Source organism: Pogona vitticeps, chromosome 3 (assembly GCF_051106095.1).
Source record: "Pogona vitticeps strain Pit_001003342236 chromosome 3, PviZW2.1, whole genome shotgun sequence".
Lineage (NCBI taxonomy): Eukaryota > Metazoa > Chordata > Lepidosauria > Squamata > Agamidae > Pogona > Pogona vitticeps.
The window spans coordinates 187458361-187484123 of NC_135785.1; the positions used below are offsets into that span (position 1 = coordinate 187458361).

At 40.8% G+C, this 25763-nt stretch overlaps 1 protein-coding gene across 1 annotated transcript; it reads left to right on the plus strand.

Moving 5' to 3' along the window:
* Positions 1-327: 327 nt before the first annotated feature.
* MBTPS2 (membrane bound transcription factor peptidase, site 2) lies at positions 328-24317 on the plus strand. Its single transcript, XM_020789188.3, has 11 exons — positions 328-535; positions 5127-5275; positions 5718-5856; positions 7192-7295; positions 8565-8692; positions 12677-12795; positions 13613-13793; positions 15107-15201; positions 17036-17231; positions 20300-20375; positions 21496-24317. Exons 1-11 carry the CDS (start codon positions 461-463, stop codon positions 21716-21718), a joined length of 1485 nt encoding a protein of 494 aa, XP_020644847.3. The 5' UTR covers positions 328-460; the 3' UTR covers positions 21719-24317.
* The last annotated feature ends 1446 nt before the right edge of the window (positions 24318-25763 follow it).

The window sequence follows — 25763 nt, forward strand, 5'->3', positions numbered from 1 at the left end:
GCCATTTCGTGTTTGTAGTCTCCTTTTCGTGCCATGTGATTATTTTGGAGCCCTTTGAAGTGCACGAGTCGTGGGAAATAAAACATTTGTGGACACTGTCGAAGCGGGAAAAGGGCTCTTGTTTTACCCTTCTCCTCACGCAGTTATTTCAAGACACTGCATTAAAAAAGAATTCTATTTTTATTGAATTTTTCTATATGTTTTATCTCTCGCTCGAGCCCTAACTACATCCTCCACACGAGGAGAACTCAACTAACTGCAAACTAGAGCCTGAAGTCTTGATCGAATGTGGCTCTCTGAGCCCTTGATATCATTTCCTGGTTCTGCTACCGGAAGTCTCCCTCTTGGCATATGAGCGCGATAGCGGCCAGTTCCGAGCAGTGTTTTGTTCCAGCCGGTGCAGACAAATCCCTGGGGTGAAGTCCATTGCTCGTTCAGTGCCGGTTTTGCTGTGGCTAATATGATTCCGATGTCCGTCGTGGTTTGCGTGCTGGGCGGTTGGAGTGCCGTCTATTTAGCCGATACGGTTTTAAAGGTGAGAGGGGCGCCTTTTCTCCATTGGCCACTATAGGAGGAAATTATTTCTTTCTGAATGATAGCTCAGCTGTTTTGGGGGCAGGTATGGGGAGCCTGTTGGTGTAAGCAGGAGCGGATGCGAGCGAGCTGCAGGAGCGCGTTCGCACCGACTTTCTATAGCGCGGATTCAACGCGGGAGTTTGCAGGATGCTTTTCTATATGCATCGGCTCGGTCACCAGGCGGCGTATAATAGGGATTAGCAATGGCGTGGGGTTCCCCCTCAGTTTGTTCATCCCCACCTTTTCAAGACTGAAATTCATCAGGTTCAGAAGATGACTGCCATGCATTTTCCCCCCTCCTTGAAATTATAAAGGTAACCCCTCCCTTGCCCCAAGCCTCAGGAAGTATCCCTTAAATTTGTCAGGGTGCCTTACAGTTCTGGTGGTACAGTATGTGGCCATATAATCTTCCCTCAGAAGATAGGTAGAAGGTATCTGACATATATACTGTATAAGGTAATTTAAGTGCAGATCGAACTGACAGGGACAATGATATTACTAACACTGGCCATTTCAGACAAACCTTTTTATATATTTTTATATATGTGTGTGTGATCTGGTGTGTTTGTCTGAAATGGCCAGTGTTAGTAATATCATTCTCCCTGTCAGTTCGTTCTGCACTTAAATTACCTCTAACCTTAATATCTCCAATCTTGGCCCAAACCATGTGGACTGTATATATCTGGGTGACAGTTTGTGTCTCTAGTAAAGTAAATGCAGAAAAAGCTCCTATTGTACTGAATTTGTTATTGTCTAAATTGCACGAGGTCTGTTTGTTGCATATGCTGGAACAAGCAGACTGTAAACGGCTAGGTAAGTAAAATATAATTGCTTTGCAAGAAGTAAGCCGACACAGAAAGGAAGACTTTGTGGATGAGCAAAGAGTGAGAGGATTCCAAGTAGGATTGCCCAGTTAACAGCATCCTATTCTTGGTGATTTATGGCCAAACCCTGAGCTGTAGGTCTGGCTTTTGTGATGTTGCAGGGGTGGTGCCTTGCAGTATCAAAGAGGCAAAGGTTGGAAGAAACAGAAACTGTTTCTGGGCCACCCGGTTGTGTCAATGGACTAAGGCCAATTGGGTCCTAAATCCAGGAGGAATATCGCTGACCAGATTATACAGCAATCAGTACCTAGAGGAGAATAACCTTTTTTGATAGTTGGAGGATGGAAAAATGCTCTAGCTTCTCTAGTGGTTAGTCTTAACTGGTAAACCTCACATCACATGCAGCCTTACCTCTAGTGCACATGCCCATATGCGGAGAATTTCCAGGCCCTGCATTCTGGCTTGGGCTTGTGGAAAGTGCACCACACTCCTACAGCTTTCCCCCCTGGCCTTTTAATAGTGTCTGCCAGGGCATGTGTAAGAAGTCTCTCCGAGTGCTGACATTCCACTTCCTAACTTGCTCCAGATTGCAAGGATGGGCCCACCTGCCCTCTTCCCAGTCCCCTGCACTCTTGTTATGCAGCGATAGAAAGGCTTAAAGATCCTAAAACATGGGGTGATTCATATGGAGAGATGCAATCCTTCAATATAACCTAAACCAAAGTTGTTTAGGGATTTGTAGGACATAGCTCAGTGGTTTAGGTATCTGGATGTGGTGCCAGAATTTGGGAGTTCGATTCCCCATTATGCATCCTTGACAGGGGCTGGACTTAATGATCCATAGGGTCCCTTCCACATCAGATCTGAAATGATGATGGTGACGATTTTGCACTTTGCCTGGAAATGGAGCAGTAGTCAGTGAGGTTATAACAAGGAATTATCGTTCATCTTGTAACTAGCTCGTCAGTTTGCCACACAGATGGGAGGAGACGGGTGCCTGGTCTGTAAAGCTGCTATTCTCAACCTTTTTTGGGGGCCACAGCCCTTTTAGGAGTTTATCTCAGGTTCCAGAGGCCCCTGTCAAACAAGAATACAACATATCCTATATTGTGCCAATAGACCTCTCACATATTTTTTCAGTCTGGGGTCTCCTTCAGATGTCCCAGAGGCCCATTCTCTGTTGAGAATGGCTGCTTTAAAGCCAACCCACATAAACAAAATATTTTTTCTCCCTGCTCATCCTAATATTTATCTCCCCATTTGGATGCCTGGGAAACCATAGTCTGAGACCTGACAGCTCTATTTCTGAGATCCAGGTTGTAGTCACAGGACATCCAAAGCCATCGTGAGCTAGTCTTCAGATGCAGGAAGTTGTAGGTTCCAGGACTTCTGGTGAAAAGAGAAAGGAGCTCGTAGGTGAAGTTTATAGATCCAGAAACAGAATGAAGTGTCTGGCAATTTAGTACAGGGTATGAACAATCCTTCCACAAACATGCACTGCATAGGAAGGAGAACAGTGAGGTAGGAAGCTGCCAAGTGGCTGGAAAGTACTTCCTGAGAACATACTAGAGCAAGCAATGGTTATCTTGCCTCTGTCTTGCTAGACCAGCTTGAAAAGATCTACAGGGCAGTTTCTGCTGAAGAAGCAGAAAGGTGGGAGATGATGTTTGGTAAAGATCAGGGGAAAGAAAGAAAAGTCAGAAGGTACTTAAAGCTAGAATTTAGGAATAAGTACAGGCTGATGATGCTGAAACCCTAGAGACCAACAGAGGCTTCAGGACTACTGAAGGGCTTGGGCCCTGGATACTTGAAGGACCGCCTCCTTCCATATGAGCCTACCGGCAGTTAAGATCTAGCCAGGGGGCCCTTTTGAAAGAGCCATCCCTCAAGGAGGTAAGAGGGATGGCTTGTAGACAAAGGGCCTTCTCGGCAGCTGCCCCCAGACTATGGAACGCCCTCCCAACTGAAATTCGTCTGGCGCCGACATTGATGACATTTCGGTGCCAGGTCAAAACCTTCATGTTCCAGAAGGCTTTTAATTGAAATAACATCAACTGTGGGTCCTGATGATGGCAATTTTAATTGTATTTTAATCATTTTATTTTTATTGTATTGAATTTTAATTATTGTAAGCCGCCCAGAGACCTCTGGGTACAGTGGGCGGCATATAAATTAAATAAATAAATAAATAAATAAATAAATAAATAAATAAATACTGGTAACTTAACAATTTCAGCAAAGCAGAAGCAGGATCGTTTCTCAGGATGGCCATGAGAACAGGACCTTTCCTAAAGACTAACAGTGGAAAAGTAGGACTTCTTGGGATTGGTGCAGAAGATAGAACACTAGGCAAATGAAACTGGGGGCATTCTACAGGAATCTTGGGTAGAAATTTTTCTTGTTTTCTTGTACTTACCAAATAGTTTTCCTAATTTTCATTCAGCACTGAGAAGCAATAATACCAGAAAGAGAGTGCATAAAAGATGCCACCTCAGCTTTGTTGAATGCTATCAAGATTCCCACTTGCAGAGAGAACAGTAGGATAGTAATCCTAATTAGTTTGTCTGTTGTGATTTACTTATCAATGGGACATAGGATGAAGAGCAGGTTGGATAGCTCAGTGGTTTAAGTATCTGGCTGTGGATCCAGAGGTTAGGAGTTCAGTTCACCACTGTGCCTTGTGGGAGAAGAGCCAGCCTGTGTGGTCTCGGGTAAGCTGCACATTTCCAAGATACTCCCCCATAAGAAGGGAATGGTAAACCACTTCTGAGTATTCTTTACCTGGAAAACCCAGGAAAAGGTCACCATATCAGAATCCACTTGATGGCATGCATTTATTACTATCATAGATTACTGCAAACTGCTCAACTTCCATTTTTTGTTGGGAAGCACTTACTGCAGTAATCAGAGTAGCATCCGTCATAATCCTATGGAGGAGCCTTCTTAACTGTGGTGGCTAATTGGAGTTAACATCTCTTCTGGTGTGTGCATGGCTCATTTATTTGACCAAATAAGCTTTTCAGGGAATCAACTCAAGTGTACTGATTGACCTCTGAATGCTCTTGAGAGATGTCATCCCTCACAGCCAGTACTTCTTTATCAGATTCCAGATGTAAACAGCAGTTTCCACTGAGTGCTCTCCCTCTCTGTTACATATGCACACACATACAGTCTTGGCAGGGATGTTGTGCAGATCCAAGTAAGCAGCAGTCTGCCAGTAGCACAGAATGTATGCAGTACCATATTTTTTGTTTATTTTTATCATTTTACTTCTTAACTGGTTTAAAGAACAACCCACAGTTAAAAGAGAGGAAAATATAATAGAGCTAAGTTATAGTGATGATTAAAGCATGAATATCTTTTAAATGGAACTAAATCCAGGGAGGATAGGGCTATCAGTGGTTGCTGTTCATTATGTATTGCTTCCATTCAGAGGTAATATGCCTTTCAGTATTGTCTACTGGATAACACAAGCTTATAGGCTTGCTATAGGGATATATCTGGTTGGCCACTGCAGGCAACAGAATACTGGATTCTATAGGCCTTTGGTTTGATCAAGTATGACTCTTCTTATGTTCTTATGCAATGCAAAAAGAAGAGCAAAGAAAGCAAATAGACAAAAAAATGGAAAGAACTATAACAAAGAAATGCTCTACAGTCATAACCCTTAATGGAAAACTCCTAAAATGCCCTTTTTGTCAGAACATTGTTTTGCTTTTGTTGCAGTCATCTTCCTCTCTGAAGGCAGCTTATGAGGACTGGCTTGCATCTCATGGCCTGACTGTTTCTCCATTCCACATGCGGTGGCAGACATCTCTTTTCAACCGCCAGTTCTACAATTGGGGAAGATGGAAACCCAGATTCCTTTATCTATGGTATTGTTTCAGAATTATAATTCAGGCACATGTGGGACAATTGCTGGAAATTCTTTTGTATCCTGTGAGTCAAAGGAGTCACCGTTCTGGGACCAACTGCTTACACAATATAGTGCAGCTAAACAGAATAACCTTTTGTTTTAGTCTCAGAAAGCATTTTAGGGGCTTAAGCCATCCTACATTAACAACGGGCATATTTGTTGTCTGGGAGACGTGGGGTGATGAAGAAGTTATCTTAATACATGGGGAACTTTCTGTCTGAGTTTGCCACGTTGGTCTTGGCACAGTTGTTGACCTCTGTAGTTGTAAAGAGTTGCAGGGCTTCAGTTTGCTTTTCATGGGGCAAATTCATGGACCTTGTCCCTTCTCAGCAAAAAGCATTCAAAATTTATCAGTCTGCCACTAATTACATGCTTTGACAGTATTCACAACTGTATTTTAGGTTTAGCATGGGAATGATTTTCGGCATAGCTGCTATGTTTGGTTCTGTTGTTCTCCTTGGAAAGACACTGATGCAGACCCTCTCGCAGATGCTAACTGAGGCTCCCACAGGTCAGAATGATCAGATGCTACAAGTTGTGGTGAGTTTCATTTCCATATGTAGCCATTAAGAATATAATTTAAAACCAGTATCTCCGGGGAAGGTAACAGCTTTTCATTTATAATTCTCATATTTGTTTTCATAGTTTACTCAAAACATTTCTAGGTTGCATTTCCAAGGATAAAACTGTTGTTAAGGAGCAAAAGGACAATATACGTGAACACAGAAGTAGAAGCAGACTTCTGGAAAAAGAGAAATAAAAGGCTGACTTTCTGAATGTGGAGTGGAGATGAGGTTGGACATAGCACCTCTCATGGGATGTTCTTCTCCAGCTTTGGAGCAAATAATATAAAGGGCATTACTTAGCTTCTATGGGAACAAATATATTTCTTTCAATGAATTGAAAGTGACTTCACCAAAGGGGGAAAAATAAGGATAAGGATTGACTTATTTGTGATATCTGCATGGCATCAACATGGAGGAATTTGGAAGATGCACACCTCTCTAGAAGAGAGAGGGGAGCAGCGCTTGAAAATGGATGGGACTGACTCTTGTGCCTCACACATAAGCATCAGTGCTGGCAAGAATGGATTATTGCCTGATAGAACCTTAATTAGAGGAATGGCAGCAATTCGTAGCCTATAGCTATCTGTAACCTGATTTTATGCTTAAATACCCTGAAATGTAATCTTTGGGATTTAAATGTTTTTAAGCCTTTTGATAGTATTTTTTTACCTTTTAATAAAGTTTTTTTTAAGGGTAGACTTCTCTTAGTATGGAAGCTCTATTCTTGCAGAACTACATTAGTTAAACTAGTCCAGGAAGCCAAGCCTCTTGTTTCCCATTACCAGTGTGAATTAATTTCTTTGAGCATGTGCAAAGTGTTGGGTTTTACATCCGAGTAATTAAACTGTGATTAAGTCAATGAATCACAAGTAATCTAGACTGGTGGCAGCTAAATTGAGAAATGAGTAGAAATAAAAATAAAAAAATGCCACACTGGGAAGGACAAGGAACCAGGCAGGGCCATTTTCTCCCTTCGTGAAAGTAAGGCTCAGCCCCAGCACAGATATCACCCTAGGAGGGAGGGACTCTCAGCCTGTATCTGTGTGTAGGTTCTATGGAGAGATGTGTGATTGTGGTTTCCTCCACTTGGGGTAACTTTCAGAGCTTGGAAAAGTTTTTGGACTACAGCTCTTGGAATTCTCCAGTCCACGTGGCCAAGCTCTGGGACCTTTTTATTGTTGGAAATGATGTTCCTGTTAGAGTAAGCATTCTTTGTGAAGTGGTTTCTAGACAGTTGTACAACAGGGTGCAGAAAGCCCTGTCTTTTGAACCATTGCTGCTACCCGGTGTCTTGTGTCTTTGGAAACAGGTGCCTGGTGTCAATCTTCCCGTCAGCCAGCTGTCCTATTTCTTCATTTCGATCCTCATCAGTGGTGTCATACATGAAGTCGGCCATGGGGTGGCAGCTATTCGGTAATGCAATCCTGTTACTCCTTCACTTCTTCTTTTTTTTTAATGACATGAAGACCTTGTTTGGCAGGAAAATTATTACTGGTGAATACGATTGCATATGGATTTAGAGAGAGAGAGAGATTAATTTTACACAATTAATTTTAATAAGGTGATGAAGTAATAGAGAACCTAACTTCTGAGATTTGAAATACTTAGTGCTTCTTGATCCCTTGAGTACGACTTTGGGGTGATCAGCATCTGGAAGAAGCCCACTGTTTTCCAACTTCATTGTGCTGAGCTGCTCCCATCCTTTCCCTTTTCTCGATGTACCGACTCAGCTCTGTCCGTCCTTTTCTTCTTCCATTTACTGCATCTGTGCTGTTACTGTGCTGGTGCCATAAAGGGGTGCCATACTGAGTGCCTCTTGAGACCTACCAAGCTGGGCAGAAGCAGCTTCAAAGGATTCCCATTTTCCAATTCTGTGCTGTGAAGCAGATAGGACAGGGGCAGAGTAGAAGTTACTTGTTTGGATTATAACTTGCAGAAGTCCCCAAACAGCATGACCTTTTCAAGTTGAAGTCCAAAAACTAAATTTTCCAAGCTCCAGACAAGGTGTGATTCTGCTGTTGATAAAAGCAATTCTGGCTCTCTGATGTTCTTGTGGCAGCCAACATTAATTGCTAATATCTTGTTTGGTGTCCTTCAGGCCACATCTCTTAACTCCCATGTTCCTGCAGCCCATTATTCTTTTGGCTGTTCCTGTCACATTCCTAGCAGCCTATGTACTTCTGCCTTTTCTCCTTTCATGATTGCCTCCATTCCATATATGTGATGTGGAGCAGTGGCATAGAGCTTCAAATGGCATAGAGACCGAATGACGTATTAGGAAGTCCCTGATTTGAATCTCATCATTGCCTTTTTTTACTTCTTGGCCTTAGAAACACTACTCTGTCCTCTCGCCAGCTGCATGGAGGATTAAAATGCTGATTGACCTTATAAGGTTCTTGTAATGGCTACAGTTACTTAATGCATGTTAAGCACTCTGTACATTTGGAGTTAAATAAAGTAAATAACAAAGCACAACAGCAAGGATGATGATTCTGATTCTTTGTTTGGCTTATCTTGCTGAACATTTGTTCTTAGTTTAGCTACTGCTTGTTTAAGGATGATACAATATTCTGGGGTGCATCAGATCTAATGACATGTTTGTGAATTTAAGTTGCTTTTTAGATATAAAATTAAATTAGAATTCTAGTTTTGCAAAAACATCTTATTTCCTTCCTCTTTTAGAGAGCAGGTTCGGTTCAACGGCTTTGGAATTTTTATATTTATTGTTTATCCAGGAGCATTTGTTGATCTGTTCACCACCCACTTGCAACTCATTTCTCCAGTCCAGCAGCTAAGAATATTTTGTGCAGGTAAATCAATTGCTGTAGTTATGCTGTGATCTACTTTGTGTTAAGTATTGTTTTGAATATGAAGCTGTTAACAGATGGAATCTTTTAGTACAAAGACTGATTGGCATTGCGTGAAAATTCTTGTACTAGTTCTACTGTATTCCGAAGACAGAGGAAGGGAGCCTTTGGCCCTCTTTTTTGCAGACAGTTTCTTGAGCCTCAGCTAGCATGGCCAGTGGGGATTGTGGGTACTGTAGTGCAAAACATTTGGAGGATGAAAGTTGCCCAACCCCTTTTTCCTAAGATACAAAATGACCTTTATAGCTATGTAGCTGTCTAGAACCTTTTGGGAATTGATATATTAAAAACACCCAGGGTGGAGGATGGACCTTTTCACATATACATACTGGTTTTACAAGTATCATGGTGCCTATGATCCAGAAACATGGGATTTGTGTCTGCCCAGAATCTTTTCAATTGCTTTCAGTGGAATTGTTTGCTTAGTAATTTTGATCTTGAAAATATGGCTTAAGGGAAATGTTGGTCTAAATCTGGCCATTTTGCAGAGACTGGATGGGAGTTGGCTCTTTCTCTGTTCCTATAATTGTGGGTAATCAGTATGACCTCTTGTAGACTTCTTTCTGGCTTCATGTACTCCCAGATCTATATATCATTTTATTTGATTATCAGTGTTTCTTCCTTTCACTTGCTTTTTTGAGCATCCTTAGTGATTTCAGTCAGTGCCTTTTGGCTGCAGGTTGATTTACTACAAAAAGAGTATAAACTTTTGCTATGAAAATAGAATTTTTGCTGTTCTCTAAAATGGGAGTATTCAGATTAGAGAATAGAAATTTTAATGATGTTGGTTGAGGGGGAAATTGTGATAGATCTTTCTTTGCAAGTGAAAGGTGGCTTTGCTTTTAATAATAACCACATGAAGACTTCAAAAGAAGTGCTAAATGTTTGCATCCCCAGAATACAGTTTCATGTAACCACCTCTGGTGCCTATCTGTCTGATCTGATTGAGTGCCACAAGATGTGTGTATAGGGTGGGAATTGTGAGGATCTCCTGGAATTGCTGGGCTGCATTTTCTTTTAGCCCTACCTAGTATAGTTAGTGATGAAGGATATTGGGAATTGCAGTCCAACATCTGGCAGGCAGCTTGTTTCCCCTATCCCTGCCATAGATCAGCTCTGTGAACATAAACTATAGGATGAACTGCAGGATCTTCATCATCTGATTCAGTCCCACTGCATTACAGATGGAGAGATCCCAAGGTAGCAGTTGTCTGGGTCCCCGAGTTCCTTCGGTTTGAGGAGGAAAAGAATCCAGATGTCCTCTTTTCCTTCCTACTTGGCATCTCTTGGTGGGGAAAAGCAGGAAGGAGAGTCAGGCATACTTCCTAGCACCTATGGGCTATGTCTCTTTCCTTGCATTCGTTCAAGGCTGATTTTTAATGTTATGTCCAAGCATTAATTAGTTTTATTGAATTGTTTTTAACAATCTCCATATATCAGGGTCTTTGTGTGGTGTGCAAATAGCCTGTGCTATTAATTCCTCTGCAGTTAATTATGTCTTCACGCTACATGAACAATTGCATCAGCAGTGTTTTATTTTATTATATTTTATTTAAGGGAGAAGGAATGGTTGTGGAGCACAGTCTGTCCTGCTAACTTAAATAAAACAAAAACTGTGTGTTGGGATAGCTTCAGATGGAAAATGGTTCAGTCACCCATTTAATTCAAGCCCTTGTTGTGAATACAGTGGTGCCTCGCACAGCGAGGTTAATCCGTTCTGGATTAACCCTCGCTGTGTGAAAACATCGCTGAATGGGGCAGAAAAGCCCAATCGGCTGATTTACTCACCGTTCAGCGATGTTTTGCAATGGCCGGCAGCCATTTTCGCGCCCTCCCCTCGCTTAACGAGGGCGCGAAAATGCTGCGCGCGGCCATTTTGGGGCTTCCAGCAGCCATTTTGTAGCCACCAAACAGCTGATCGGCGGGTCGCAAAGCGAAGGTCAGTAAGCGAACCGCTTACCGACCTTCGCTCTGCGATTTTTCGCCCTATGCAGGCATCGGTGTGCGATCGCATTTGCGATCGCAAAACCGGCCTTGTAGAGCGAATTCATCACTCTACGGTGCACTCGTTGTGCGAGGCACCACTGTATTTACTGACGAACAGAAGGATTAGTACTGTGGCTCATTTTATGAGCCCGTTTAGTTTTAAGCCAGATGTGATTTAAACTGTTCCAGGGAGGAGTTTATTTTCATTATTATTGTTGTTAAGCAAGCTCGTAATGGAAATACAGGTGAATCCTTAGCGACACAGTCTTAAGCAGTCCAGTTTGTTTTACTTTCTTCATGGCAACTCAAACCCTCAATAGGTTTGAAATGAAAGTGAGGACTGATGTATCAGGATGATGGAAAAACATATAGTGAAGATCTATCTTCGTGTTTAATCACTCTTGGCTCGTGCAGTAACTTGTTCAGAGAAATGTGACAAAAGACTATGGCTGCAACCAGATGAAATTTTCTATGAAAAAAAAAGGGTACGCTGTCTTAATTCCTGAGCAGATATGTTTGCACACAATTACAAGCCAGTTGCACACTGTCCTTCTCTGGAATTCTGGCTTCTCAAAGTGAAGACAGGACAAAGTAGTGAACTGATGCCCACTGCCCAGTCACTCCTGCTGCAAGTAACAAACCACACACCTTCTGCCCATTGTTTGTTTGCATTGATGTCCAGATCTAGCATGTCCAGATCTTGACGGGGCTGTGCCCCATCAAGGCAGAGAAATGCGTCTAGAACAAACAAATTCTACGAAATTCTAGATGTTCATTTATAGTAAGCTCTTTCGGCTGCAGCAGTTTGATCACACTTACTGGGAAGCAAGCCTCACTGAAACCATTGATGAGTAATAATATTTAACATGTAGTATATAGCAGATTTTGAGAGTTCTGTGTAGTTTGTGTAGACATTATAACACCTTGCCGTGTATTGCATCTCACCCTGACAACAACCTTGCAAGGTACATTCATATTATCATTTCTATATTGTATGTAGATGAAGACTAAACCTAAATTACACAAGTATGCTCAGGAGAAATATGAACCAGTAAATTTCTAACTCTCACTCTTGGCTACTAGCTCTCAATGAGACACATTTTCCATTTAAAGTATGGATTGAATGTGAAACATCTTTTTTTGTGAAATCTGTAAGGATAGGTTGGTTCTGTGGGTACAGCTGTGGTACACAAATAATATGATGTATAGAGTCTTAATTGTTAACCTTTACTATTCATTCTGTCCTTTAAAACTGCCCGAAGACATGTGAATCGCATGATCCCTCTTCAAGGATAACTTAGATAGCTGTATTTATTCATTTAAACATTTACATTGCCGTTCAGAGTACTTCTGAATTTTTGTGTACCAAATCTGTTGCTATACCCATGTTTATTCTTTGTGCTGAAAGCCAGATTTGTGCTTAATTCATTATATGTCCTTGATCTAAATACAGTTGGTCCTCCTAACTGCACTAAACACACTGAATCAATGAGAACTTTGTGAGTTAACATTTAAATTCCATTGATTTTATGGATGTTCTCTAGCTGGGATTTAGGTTGTCTGCATTAACGTTCTTTCTTTTAAAGGATGTTTTGCTTAGCATAATTAGAGTAGTTAAGTTACAATTAGAGTAGGCTCATTGAATCAGTGGGGATTGGTGAGTCATTTGCTCCATAAATTCCATTGATTCAGTGGACCTACTCTGGTTGCAACTTGGTATGTTAAGCAACAAGATTTCAGCCATATATTTGGGAGTGTTCTGAGTTATAACCCTAATTATGGTTAATGTTTTAATCTTCGAGACATAAATTTGTCTCAGGTCCTGAAACTGTACAGTTTGTTCTTCTCTACTGAATAATTTGTCACTGTACTAGACCAATTCTGTTTAGTTGGCTCTTGCTTGCAGAGATACATTAGTGTTTTGTTTTTCTGGCTTTGCAGGAGTCTGGCATAACTTTGTGCTTGGAATTGCCAGCCTTGTGGTTCTCTTCTTATTGCCAGCTGTTCTTTTTCCATTTTATTACACTGGTGCAGGGGCACTTGTCACTGAAGTAACAGAGGTAAGAGTAATTAATAACCAACTGTTTACAAAGAGTAACCTATAATCCAGGAGTGTGGACCATGTCGTCCTCCAAATCTTATTGGACTGCGGCTCTTACTATCCTTCACTATTGGCTATGCTGGTGAAGGCTGACGTGACTTGCAGTTCAAAAACATCTGGAGAAGCACATGTTCTTCCACCCTCCTGTGAGCTGCAGAATCAAATCCTGTGTTTCTTTTCACTAAGCATGCTCCTTATCATATGGGATATTGCTGCTTCAGAAATAGAAACATGAAGTCATGAGACTTGCCAAAATTGTTCATCTGAGTTCCCTCTGATGGTGGTAATTATATTTTCTGATTAGTATGATAGTGTGTGACCTCCTTGTTATAACTATTGGCTATCAATATATTTGGGGACACAGTTCGAAGTGCTGCTGATAACTTCTAAGGCATTAGAGAAGAGCAGACCAACCTATATTCTTCTCGGTAACCTCTCAAAGGGACATTCAAAAGCACAGTTTCAAACAGTTCAGTTTTGGGAACCATCATTTGAAGCCGATTTGTCTGAAACTAACTTTAGATAATGTGACTCATAATTTGTTGGTCGAAATTACATAATAAACCACAGTTGACTGGAAAACTGCTGAACTGTTTCTTGGGCTATATGAGCAGAGCCAGAAACAGATACCTGATGCATGCAGTAGCTTGTTTTGCTTCTTCAGCCCCTTGCCTTGTTAAACTGATTGGCCAAATGTATATGTGTATCCTATAAACAATAGAAATCAGGTACTATTCAAGGCAGAGTGAATTTGAGTTCCTCTTTTCTTGTTCCAGGACTCTCCTGCCAATGGGCCCCGAGGCCTTTTTGTTGGTGATCTTGTCACCAATCTGGAGGACTGTTCAGTTCATAGTGTGGAGGATTGGAATTCCTGCTTGGGAAAGATTTCTCGAATGCCACAAACAGGCTATTGCATAAAGGCATCAGTACTACAACAATTAAGCTACCCATCTAGAGGTACAGTTGTTTCTACATTGTAGATGCTTATACTTCAGGGTTATTTTAAAAAACAATTTTGACCCTTTAACTAACTGATGAAAAAGCCCCCCCACAATTAATTAGTCATCAGATTTTTAAAATATGTGTATGTTATTATTTATAAAAGATTTTATTAATTAAGTATGGTAAACCATTACCTTAAAAGAAGCATTTCCTTTTGTGTGACAGATTGTGGAATGCCTCTTCTAAAACTGTATCTGATGTACTCTATGATTAAATTGTTTTTAAAACAAAACATGCTTTTCATTAGAACATGTTTTCTCTTTCATGAAAGTGTACATTGATGTTATAAACTGCTTGGGTAATTGTCTAAAGCGGAGGTGAGAAACATTTTTCAGATAAATTGGGAAAAGCCTTGGGGCTGTAGGCAAAAAGCTTGACAGAAGACTAAAATAAATTGGGCTGTGCCACATGTAATTTTTGCCATTTGGGGCATTTTCCCACCAGATGTGCAAAGCATAGTTTAGTTTTTTGTGTGTCTATTCAGTACTGCAACTCTCTAGGCAGGAAATTGGAGCTCAGTTTCATGCTATAGCATCATGGGCCTTTAGAAAATCATTAATATAGATTAAAACCCAGATAACCATTAATGCATGAGTAATCCAGTCCTATAGATGTGTTTTAGCTTCTGTAACACAGACAGTAGTCATCATTACCCACAGCAGCTGATGCTTGGAAAGTCCTGATTTGGCCTGTGGTAATATCGAATACACAACATTTGTGTGTATTCGATATTACCACAGGCCAAATCAGGACTTTCCCTGATTTTACCTTCTTGGGCTCCCTGTCCTGTTTTCACTTGCTCCTACCTGCTGCCCTCTTAGTTTCTTTTATATCTGCTGCTCTTGGTTGTATTTTAAGTAGGCTGGCTTAACTTGTTATGTTAAGTACATTACACAGGTGGACTCTAACTACACTGGTGCCAACCTTCACTGTAATCATTAAGCAGGTTGAGTGCGGTTTGCTGTGTGTACTTTCCCTTTTAATTACAAAACAGGACTGGGCAGTGCTCCTAGCCAAGCATTGCTGCTTGACATCAAAACATCTATAAAATAATTCATGTCCTGCATGGGTGTAAATGCATAATACATTGTTTAGTATGTTCTTTTACTCTTAGATAATTGCACAGTGTCTACATCTGAAACAACACAATTAGTACACAGGTAGGAAGCTTAACTGCAGTCCTCCTTGTAAAAGTAAAAAGCAGTGGGGGAGAGGGGACCCTCAGTTGTGATTTCTGAAATGTAATGGTAAGTTTAATTTCTTCTCAGGTTTTAAAAGACTTGATGGCACTATTGAGTGCTGTAGCAACAACAGCCTTACAGATATCTGCTTTTCATACAGCAATAATTTGAACAGCCACCTGGTATGTTATTTAATGCTGAATAGCACAAGTATGTATGGTTTCAGCATAGACTATAAGTGTTGTTTTGAATATTGGTTTCAAGCTTTAAGATGTGTTTGGATCTGGTGTTAGGCAGACTGCCCTTGTGGCATTTCTGTGCATGCTTTAGAATTTGAAAGAAATAATAAATAAGTTGATTCCAGATATTAAACTCTTAGCTTCATGCTTTTAGCGAGATCCAAGCAGTAGATAGAGAGGAATAAGTGACCATCACCTGTTGGCAAATAGAAGGGGAAGATGTGGAGGCAGTGACAGATTTTACCTTCTTGGGCTCCATGATCACTGCAGATGGTGACAGCTGCCACAAAATTAAAAGACGCCTGCTTCTTGGGAGGAAAGCGCTGAGAAACCTTGACAGCATCTTAAAAAGCAGAGACATCACCTTGCTGACAAAGGTCCACATAGTCAAAGCTATGGTTTTTCCAGTAGCGTATGGAGAGCTGGACCATAAAGAAGGCTGACTGCCGAAGAATTGATGCTTTTGAATTATGGTGCTGGAGGATGATTTTGAGAGTCCCCTGGACTGCAAGGAGAACAAACCTATCCATTTTGAAGGAAATCAACCCCCGAGTGCTCACTGGAAGGACAGATCCTGAAGCTGAGGCTCCAATACTTTGGCCATCTGATGAGAAAAGAAGACTCCCTGGAAAAGACCCTGATGTTGGGACAGTGTGAAGGCAAGAGGAGAGGGGGACGACCGAGGACGAGATGGTTGGACAGTGTCACTGAAGCTACCAACATGAATTTGACCAAACTCTGGGAGGCAGTGGAAGATAGGAGGGCCTGGTGTGCTCTGGTCCATGGGGTCATGAAGAGTCAGACACGACTTAACAACTAAACAACAACAAAAAATATGGGCTTTTCATCATCTTGAAAACTTTCCATCCTGATATTATGAAGTAGATCCACAGGTTATGAGCAGATTAAACAAGAAGATTTGGGAGTAGGAAGAGAGCTTGGTCTTTTACTTGCCTGTCCTTTCTGTCATTCTTTCAAAAGGGAAAGAGGATGCTAATCTTGATTCTCCTTAATTCGGAAAAAAAAAGGTAGAAAAGTGAGTAGCCGTGTCAAACAGTTCAGTTTCAAAAGTTTTACACTTTAAAATTGCTTCAGAACCCAAATGCTGAAAGGCTTCACCATATTAGTCCATTTTAGATCCACTTGCCACACTGTTGATGATGAGCTTGACACTATCCACTGGAAAGCAGGACAAGTGGCCAGCTATGTAAGGCCAGTTTGGAAGTCAGGTCCTCTCTCCTGCCATCTGCATTGGTTGGGGAAGTTGGATACTGCGGTTTGCTGGCCTCAGTTGCCCAAGCAGTCATCCTCCCATTGACTTTTCCCTTCAGGAAAAGGAGGTGGAAGGGGGCTGGTGTCTGTAGTTCTTGGCTCAGCCCCTGGTTATGAAAACATTGATATTATTTTTTAATGTGATACTTAAATGTTACTCAGACATATTAACTCTCTATTGACTGTACCAATCCAGTGTTGAACTTAAATGTACCCTGATGTACTCTTTTTTCAGTAAAGCTATATAACTACACAGGTACCCAGTGTAATGTAGTGGAGACTGACAGACGAGGATTTTGGAGACCAGATTTCAAATACCTACTTGGCCGTGGCAGCTCATTAGGGGAATGGATACTGCATGTGCATGTCCTTATTAGGCAAATAGAACAGTTTCCTCCATTCTGCTTTTAATTTGGCGAAATGCAGCTTTCTGATACATGACACATTTCTGAAAAGTATATTGTCCATAGTCTAATTCAATATTTATTTAAAAATTCATACCCAGTATGCTTGTCTGCCAGCACGGAAAGCTGTTGAGGCCAGTCAGCTTTGCAGAACTAATATGGATTGCCAAAAGGACTTTGTTCCAACTTTGTGTGTGACACCTTCTTTGGAAAACCAGACAAGGTTCATTCGGGTGAAGCATCCTCCTCAGGCTGATATGCTATTTGTTGGTCACCTGTTGCATCTCCAGTATACAGGTGGGTATGCTTTGGAGAAAATATTAACAAAGATAGCATGTGTAAGTAAATGTTCATAGGGTAATTTGTTGGCTGTTTTACTAATTTAACTTCTCATGAACTCAGTTTCTTAATAAAGAAATTATCTCCTTCAGCAGTGCAAAAAATAGTATGGTTTGTCTGACTCCTTACTTACGAGGTGGACAATCAGTGCTTTTCAAAACATGTGTTGGACTTCAACTCCCATTATCTGTTACCAATGGCTGTGCTTACTGAGACTGATGGGACTTGCAGTTTGATAGCATCCTAAGGATGACATATTTCCTATCTCTGCCTTTCAGAAAGTAAAAAGCCTGTTCAGTTTGATTCCTGCAGTGGGAATTAGATAAAGTAGGATGTAGTGTGGCGCTGCGGGCTAAACCGGAGAAGCCTGTGCTGCAGGGTCAGAAGACCAAGCAGTCATAAGATCGAATCTATGCGACGGAGTGAGCGCCCATCGCTTGTCCCAGCTCCCGCCAACCTAGCGGTTCGAAAGCATGCAAATGCAAGTAGATAAATAGGGACCACCTCGGTGGGAAGGTAACAGCGTTCCGTGTCTGAGTCGCACTGGCCATGTGACCACGGAAGATTGTCTTTGGACAAAACGCTGGCTCTATGGCTTGGAAACGGGGATAAGCACCGCCCCCTAGAGTCGGACACGACTGGACAAAAAAAATTGTCAAGGGGAACCTTTACCTTTAGGATGTAGTGTAAGGACTTATATTCATTTACCTTTTGAACTCAGATATATAATACAAAATTTATGCCCATTCTGTCAGTTGAAATCAGTGGGAAGGGTTTGGAACAGAAAGGGAAGTACAGCTTGGATATGGCAACCTAGAGCAGAAGTTTCAAGATTTTTTACACTCTAGAGAGATACTGAACTTATTCTATAATCAGATCTTATTCTTTGTCTGAAGGATATTTTAAAAAGTGTCCTACAGGTATGTGTAAACTGCTAATTGGCACTAAGTAAGATTATGGGAAGCAGCACAGCTTTTGAATGTATTGCCACCAGCTACTTAAATAAGAGTGATCTTTGCAACACTATTCCTTGCAACTTCTATAGCTTAGGTAGGTTTGTACGAGGGGGTGCTGATAAGTATTGTGTCTTTCCCAGAAAAAAATTGAGCTAGGAAGCTGTCACTGCCACACTATTCTACATATGCCCCCCCAGGAAGTCAATGCACTTGCGACATCTGTCCTGCAGCTTCTTAAGTCCCTGCAAATAAAATTCTTCTGACTGCTGCTGTAACCACTCATTTGCAGCATTAGTTGCCTCCAGAACACTCCCAAATCGTTGTCCCTTTACGTGTTTGAGTCTGGGGAACAGGTAATAGTCAGAAGGAGCCAGGTTGGGAGAATAGGGTGGATGGGGCATCACTTGAAAGCCGAAGGAGGTCAGTTTTGCCAGTGTTTCACCTGCAGTGTGTGACGAGGCATTGTCATGCAACAGGATGACACCTTTGGAGAGCTTTCCTCAACGTTTTTCCTTGAGGCTTTGCCTCAACTTCATCAATAAAGCACAGTAATATTTTGCATTGATGGTTAAACCCTGTTGGAAGTAGTCCACCAGCAGAACTCCCTTCTTATCCCCAAAAACTGTTGCCATTTGCTTCTGCACCGACCTTTGCACTCGGAACTTCTTTGGCCTGGGGGAACCACTGTGCCTCCATTCCTTAGACTGTTCCTTTGTCTCAGGATCATAACAGTAGATCCATGTCTCATCACCAGTTACCAATTTGCCCAGGAAATCTGACTCATTTCTTGCAAAATGTTCCAAAACAGCCACCAATGACTCCACACATTTGTTCGGTTTGGGGATCCACTTTGCTGCCAGCTTTCTCATTTCCAAGCCATTGTGGATAATGGCACCAACTCTCTCACGTGATATTCTCAGGTATAGCAATACTTTTGGCTGATATTCGGCGGTCCTCCATGACCATGTCATGGATGGCTTTCACATTTGCAGGCACAGAGACAGAAACAAGCCTTCCACTGGGTTTCTCACTTTCAACACCAAAATGGCCAGTTTAAAAATTGACAACCCAACGTTTAACTGTTGCATATGAAGGGCCACTGTCACCCATAGTTTGTGACATTTCATCATGGATCTGCTTTGCACCTTTCCCTTGGAGAAACTTGAACTTGATTATGGTCCTATGCTCTTCCACATTGAATTTTTCTGGAGATGCTTCCATGTTCACTTTGGACCTGAACATGAAAGATAAGTTAAAATCATAGGTAGTTGATTTTTTTCACCATTGAATACAGACAAATTGGCCAATGCACCCTGCAATTTATAGCTTCCTAGCTCATTTTTTTCTGGGAAAGGCTAAGTACTTATCAGCAACTCTTTGTATTCTGCCATCTATTTGAATTGGAGTATCTGGGTAAAACTTGATTCAAGAAAATTAACTCTGATTTTGTAGGAAAACAATGTTGCTACTCAGAATTCCTTGAATGCATGTCAAATTAAGATGAACTCTTTTTAACTTTTGCAGCATAATTTCATGCCTAAAATAAATCTCCAGGAGGAGAGTGATTTGTTAGCACTCAGTGATAAGATTCTTTTCTCACTTTCCTCTTCTTAAAATTACACTGCATCCTAGACATTCCTGTCTGATTTTGGGCTGTCTGGGTGGCATAAAACTCTGGCACCATATAACCGTGAGCACTAATGCAGTGAGCAGTAGGAATGGAATCTGTTTCCTGTTGCTCCTGCCTCTCCTCCCGTCATAATCATGTGTGTGGTTGTTCAGAATAAGAGTTTTATCTGTACATTGTATTGTTGGAGACTACAGAAGTCAGACTGTAAAGTAACCACAAGTACATCATGTGTTTTGATCAAATGTTCTCAAAAAATAGAGCTCATTATGACTCCTACTTCAGCAATGAAGAGACATGTTTTAATAGGTCTTAATTCTTGGCAAATAGCGTAGAGAGAGAAAACAGCTGTTATATTTGCCACGAACAAATTGTAACAAATGAGTTTAATTTAAATGTGTTTAAATTCATAAGAAGTCTGCAAAACCCTCTTCTTGTTTCAGTGAGCGTGAGCAGTTTTATACCTCGACTCAACTTTCTCAGTATGGACCTGCCTGTGGTCATGGAAACATTTTGCAAGTATCCTTTGCTATTTGAGTGGCTGTTTAGAAAGGAGACAAGAGAGTCTCAGAGGACAGCAACCATTACCCTCTTTTAAATCGCCTGTTTTTGCCTGGCTTGGAGACTGTGCCCTTCAACAGTGCAAAAGCCTTCTGCTTTGTTGAGTGGAAGCTGATGAAGTTATGGAAACATTGAGATCCAGCAGTGTATTGCTCCCATGCAGTAGTAGGACTCAGGTGGTCCTTTTTCCTGCTAAAATATGTATGGAAACATGCCTTTGACTTACAAGTACTACTTACTGTATTTGTAACTCATTAAAGAGCAAGCTCTGCTATATACAGAAAGGCTATGTCTGACATCGTAAAAGCTGGGAACTGCCAAACAGAGTAGCCTTTACTGTCCACACTACATGGTGCTTATGGCCAACAGATATAACACATTTTAATCCTTCACAAGGAGAATAGCTTTACCAGGGCATAGATTTTGGGCTTCATAAAAAGCAGTAAAATGTTGATTATTTAACTTGTTATTTCTGTCTTCTTACTGATGGGATGAGGAGAAGTGCTTTGGGGATTTTCTACTTCATGTGAGTAAGTACTTAGCTGGCTTTTGGTATTGCACATTTTGACGTGTGTGTGTGTGGGGGGGGGACAACATTTGGTTCTCTTCCGTAGGCTGTAGCATGTCTTGACCTAGTGCTGTCCATAAAGTTGCTTCATCACACTTGGCATATAAGTACAGCATTTCAAACGGCTTCCTCCCACTTTCTACAGATCTTGGAGAAGTTACTTTTTTGGACTACAACTTCCAGAATTTACTGGTCCTGCTGGCAGCAGGGTTCTGGAGATTGTTTAAGTGGTTTTAAGAAGCAACATTTCCAAGCTTTTCAGGGGATGCGAATGACCCCTTCACTTTCCAGCCATACTTTGCATGGAAAGATAAAAGTATATTTTGTCAAAAGTACCTCCTCTTAATTTTTTTATTTGTTTTGCTACCATTTCAACACTAACATGAACAGTGAATACAATTGATAGTAAGCCAAATGAAATACTAAACTGCCTGTGTTAGAATCTACTACACTTTTTACATGTGTCTAAATGTACAGCCTTGTTCGTATCCTTTAACTAATTTTGACTAGATATCTGATTTCACTCTCTGGAGCACTGGCTGTGATTAATGCAGTGCCTTGCTTTGCTCTGGATGGTCAGTGGATATTGAACTCCTTCCTGGAAGCGACTCTTAGCACAATTATTGTTGAAAAGCAAAACAGAGAACTTGTCGGCTTCCTAATATTGCTTGCTGGCAGCGCACTGTTGGCTGCAAATGTGGCACTCGGACTCTGGGTTGTGACAGCACGATAGCATATGAATTCCTTTTGGCACCTGCTGATTTGTGTTGTAGTATATAGAAAACTGTGAATGGTGTTGCCTTCTAAATTTGTATGTACATGTATATGTAATAGAAAGAGAAACCGCTTGATACTGATTACACGGCAGAAAGGATGACTATCCTGTGAACTGTAATTAATCCAAGATTCATGAGCTGTGAACTGGAATTTTAAAACTTTTTTAAAAATTTAAATCTTCCTTGAACAAGGAGGGTTAAAAGATGTAGCTTACTTAAATTTCCAAGCAGAATCATTGCTTATCACTGGTGTCTTGTGTACTGGATGGCGGTGGTGATGAATCTCATATACTTTCAATGAGATGAACAGAATTATCATCTCACTTGCCAGTACATACATTTTCTTGTGTACAGTATATGTTTGGATTCCATAAAGCTGTTCAGATTCTCACTTGGTATTCTGAAACATGGTATCATTTTAGTCAAAAACTTACCCACACATTTTGAAGGGGGGGGGGAAACTCAATGAAAATGACATCTGATTGTAACTGCACATATGTTCTTTTCAAGGTGGCCTACCTTTAGTTTTATTATCTGATTTTCTGAAGGCCACAAGCAGTCCTGAAAGCCTCTCCCCTTGCCCCTGCAGCAAGAGGCTGCTTGTTCTTTGAGCCAAGGAGAAGCTTTAGTGAAGAGAAACACTTGGTAAGTTGGACATGGCCCATATGGTATATTTACCTTACCTCTGATGTTGGGGGGGGGGAACGCACCCTTTAATGTCTTCAGTATCCTTTGAGAGGTCTCTGGGAGACATCCTCCCACCCAAATCGGTACATGTAAGAACTTTGTGGACGTCAGCTGTGCACACAGAGAATGTTTCTTTCCCTACAGTTATTCTTATTACATTCTTACTACTGAAATAGTGTTTGAGAAAAACAGACATGTGGTTCATTCTTTGATTGAAAAGAGTACTATATTTTGACTCTTCATGCTGGAACTCAGTTATGCATCTTGCATCATTAGGATTGTTATTGTGAATCCTATTTTTTCAGATTTTTCCCCTTTGTATATCTTTGTGCTTTTCATATTTTATATCAATATTTAGCATAGTCCTTATAATTCCTGTGTTGAGATTCTTTTCAGCTACAGACATCTGACTTGCTGAACAATCCCACCCAAACATTGGCCAAAATCCTGTGGTTAATGTAGTAAATTGGTCAAGAGTAGGCCCGTTAAAGAGGTCTGGGGAATCAACTCTTCTATAAGTTCCATTGATTCAAGTGGGTCTAACTGTGATTTATTGTGCTAAAGTAGAATAAGTGGAAGTTATGGAGGAATTGATTGACTAAATCACCATGGATTAATGGGTCTACTCTGGAGCAGCTAACTACACTAAGCAACAGGATTTTGGCAATTGTTTGTTATATCATAATGCTAAGATGCTTTTTTAATGTTCTCCTCGATGTGGCGATGGTTGATCGGATGACCTGCATCTGCTGTTTGCCAAAACATATGGAAGCTGTTAGTGGGTAGAGGAATGTAAGTTCTAGCACCTCACTCCCTGGCCTTGTGTTGAGCAGTAAGTTGTGCTTTCCAGGAACCCCAGCTGCAGCAACCAATTTGTTTGCGTTCAACTAAATGTTAGCAGAGCATCCCTTCACACTTGCCTGTTCAGCACAGCTAATGAGTACAAATACCTAATGAGCGAGGCCAGTGTGCACAGTTCTATTCCTCTACTTACTTACAGAACTCTGAAAAGGCCTCACTTTGATACGTTCATGAGAAAAATGCTGGGCTTCCATTTTGTCCTTCAAAGAAGTCAGTGGTTCCCAACCTTGGGTCCCCAGATGCTCTTGGACAAGTTCCAGAAATCCTGGCGAGCACAGTTAGTGGCGAAGGCTTCTGGGAGTTTTAGTCCAAGAACATCTGGGGACCGAAGGCTGGGATTCCAAGATTTTTGCAGTAGCCTTTCTTTCTCTTTCAGAATTGTGAAAAAAATTTCCATTGCTTATATGGGAAGCAATAGGTAGCCCTCTTGGTGAGATAATCTGGGCTGCATCCAAAGTATGACCACTCTCTTATTGCTTTAAAAAAAATATGAATTTGACACGATAGGCACTCAGTATTCTTAAAATCTTGTTATCTGATTTTTACTTGCAATGAAAAATATTTGTTTCAGGAAGATGACGGTCAAACTTTTCTGTCTAGACAAACCATTGTATGATATGCTGTATCGATTTAAGACATAAAGGGTATGCTGAAGTCTCTATGTTGAAAGCAGAGTATTATTTCTAAAATTACTTAAGGTGTGGCCTTATAATTCATGCTTCATTGTAAAAATTTGTATCTGATGGAAATGCACTGTTTGATATTCAGAGAGGCAGTACCTAATTTATGATGAAATCCTAAGCACAATTGAGAGTAAACTCTACTGAATTCATTGGGTCTTTTTCCTAAGAATACATGCTTAGTCTTTCACTGCACAATTGGTCATATAGAGTTAACATTTTTATTTCTATGGAATGACCTGCTTGTGATTCATGTAAAGATAAAATTGAATGTTTTCCCTGTACTAGGTTACAAAATAAACATTAGTTGAAACTCCTTTCCTACAAATGTTATACAGTTGTTTTGCAGAAATTTCCCTTGCCTGTCTTTGGACCTTAGCTTTAATGTTGGATGGATGGACTTTAGTACTTCCAACAGCCTGATTACCCAGACTATGGTCTAACAATGTATAAGAAATACTTTTAGTAGATTGAAATGTGTCCCAGTCCGATTTAGACAAATTAACTGATCAGTTCAGCCACAGGAACAGATTGTTTGCTTTACCCTGTGAATAAGAGGGTAGGATGGGAATAACATTTTTCAGAAAATTATTCACCCTGAGTTGCATCTTAGAATCTCTGCAACCCGTGTGCCGTCTACTCAGCAAAGAGGAACTTGCTGATAATCACAGGGATAGCAGATAAGCACAATTCACTGGTCCAATCCATAAAAACAAAGCTATGCCATTCTGAGCTACATGCTACTTGAAGTAAAAACAAACGAAAAGAACAACAAAACACTGGGACAGTTGATAGTCACAGGAGATTTATTGTAATTCTTGATACTACTGTACAGATTGGTCTTTCAATTGAATTATGAAAGACCATTGAACTGAATGGTGCTTTTTTTCTTGAATAGACTTGTACAGAACTGTCCTGTAAATAGCAAACCAAGATACAGTGGTGCCTCACTTAGCGATGTTAATCCGTTCCGGAAAAAACATCACTAAGTGATTTAATCGCTAAGCAATATTAAAAAGCCCATAGGAAAGTATTAAAACGTGTTTAATACGTTCCTATGGGCTAAAAAGTTACCTTAAAGTGAAATTACTCCATAGCGGTGGCCATTTTGGGTGCCTCTAAAGCGAGGCAAAACAGCGGCAGCCATTTTGTTTTTGCAGCGGCCATTTTGGAACCGTCGATCAGCTGTTTAAAAAAGTTCGCTTTGCCATGATCGCTTCCCCGCAATCATCGCAAAGCGAATTTTAGCCATAGGGGACATCGCTAAGCGATTGCTCCAGCAATGGCCAAAAGTCCATCGCAAAGTGATTTCATCACTCAACGGAGCGATCATTAAGCAAGGCACCACTGTATTAGAGGCACATAGGTGGTGCCTTAAAAATCCAGTAACTTAAATTTATCAAAGCACCTAAAATGTTTCAACAGATTTAGTTATGCACTCAGATTAGTACTGCTAACCATGTGAATAAACATCCATTTAGTACTTGCCAGGTATAATTATAGAAAGTTTACTGCTGATTCACTATATTTATTCAACAAAGCTGGTATGAAGTGGGTTTTGGCCATTTTTAAGGTGCAGAAGTTTCCTTTGTAGGAGTTCTTTCTCAGTGGAGGCTGATATATTAACCTAAGAATTTCCATTTACTCTAGTCATTTTAAAATATAATTTCCAGGACATATACCCTATACTGGTGTAAGATATGATTAATTCATTTAGATGATAGAGTTTTTGCTCACTTGTTTGGGTTAGACAGAGAAGGTCAAAGAACTAAAT

Excerpts from the sequence above, each read along its gene's own strand:
- MBTPS2 (XM_020789188.3), top strand. The coding sequence starts at position 461 with ATGATTCCGATGTCCGTCGTGGTTTGCGTGCTGGGCGGTTGGAGTGCC. Across the intron at positions 15,202-17,035 it reads ATAATTTGAACAGCCACCTG|TATGCTTGTCTGCCAGCACG; the intron begins GTATGTTATTTA and ends ATTCATACCCAG. Across the intron at positions 20,376-21,495 it reads GTCATGGAAACATTTTGCAA|ATATCTGATTTCACTCTCTG; the intron begins GTATCCTTTGCT and ends AATTTTGACTAG.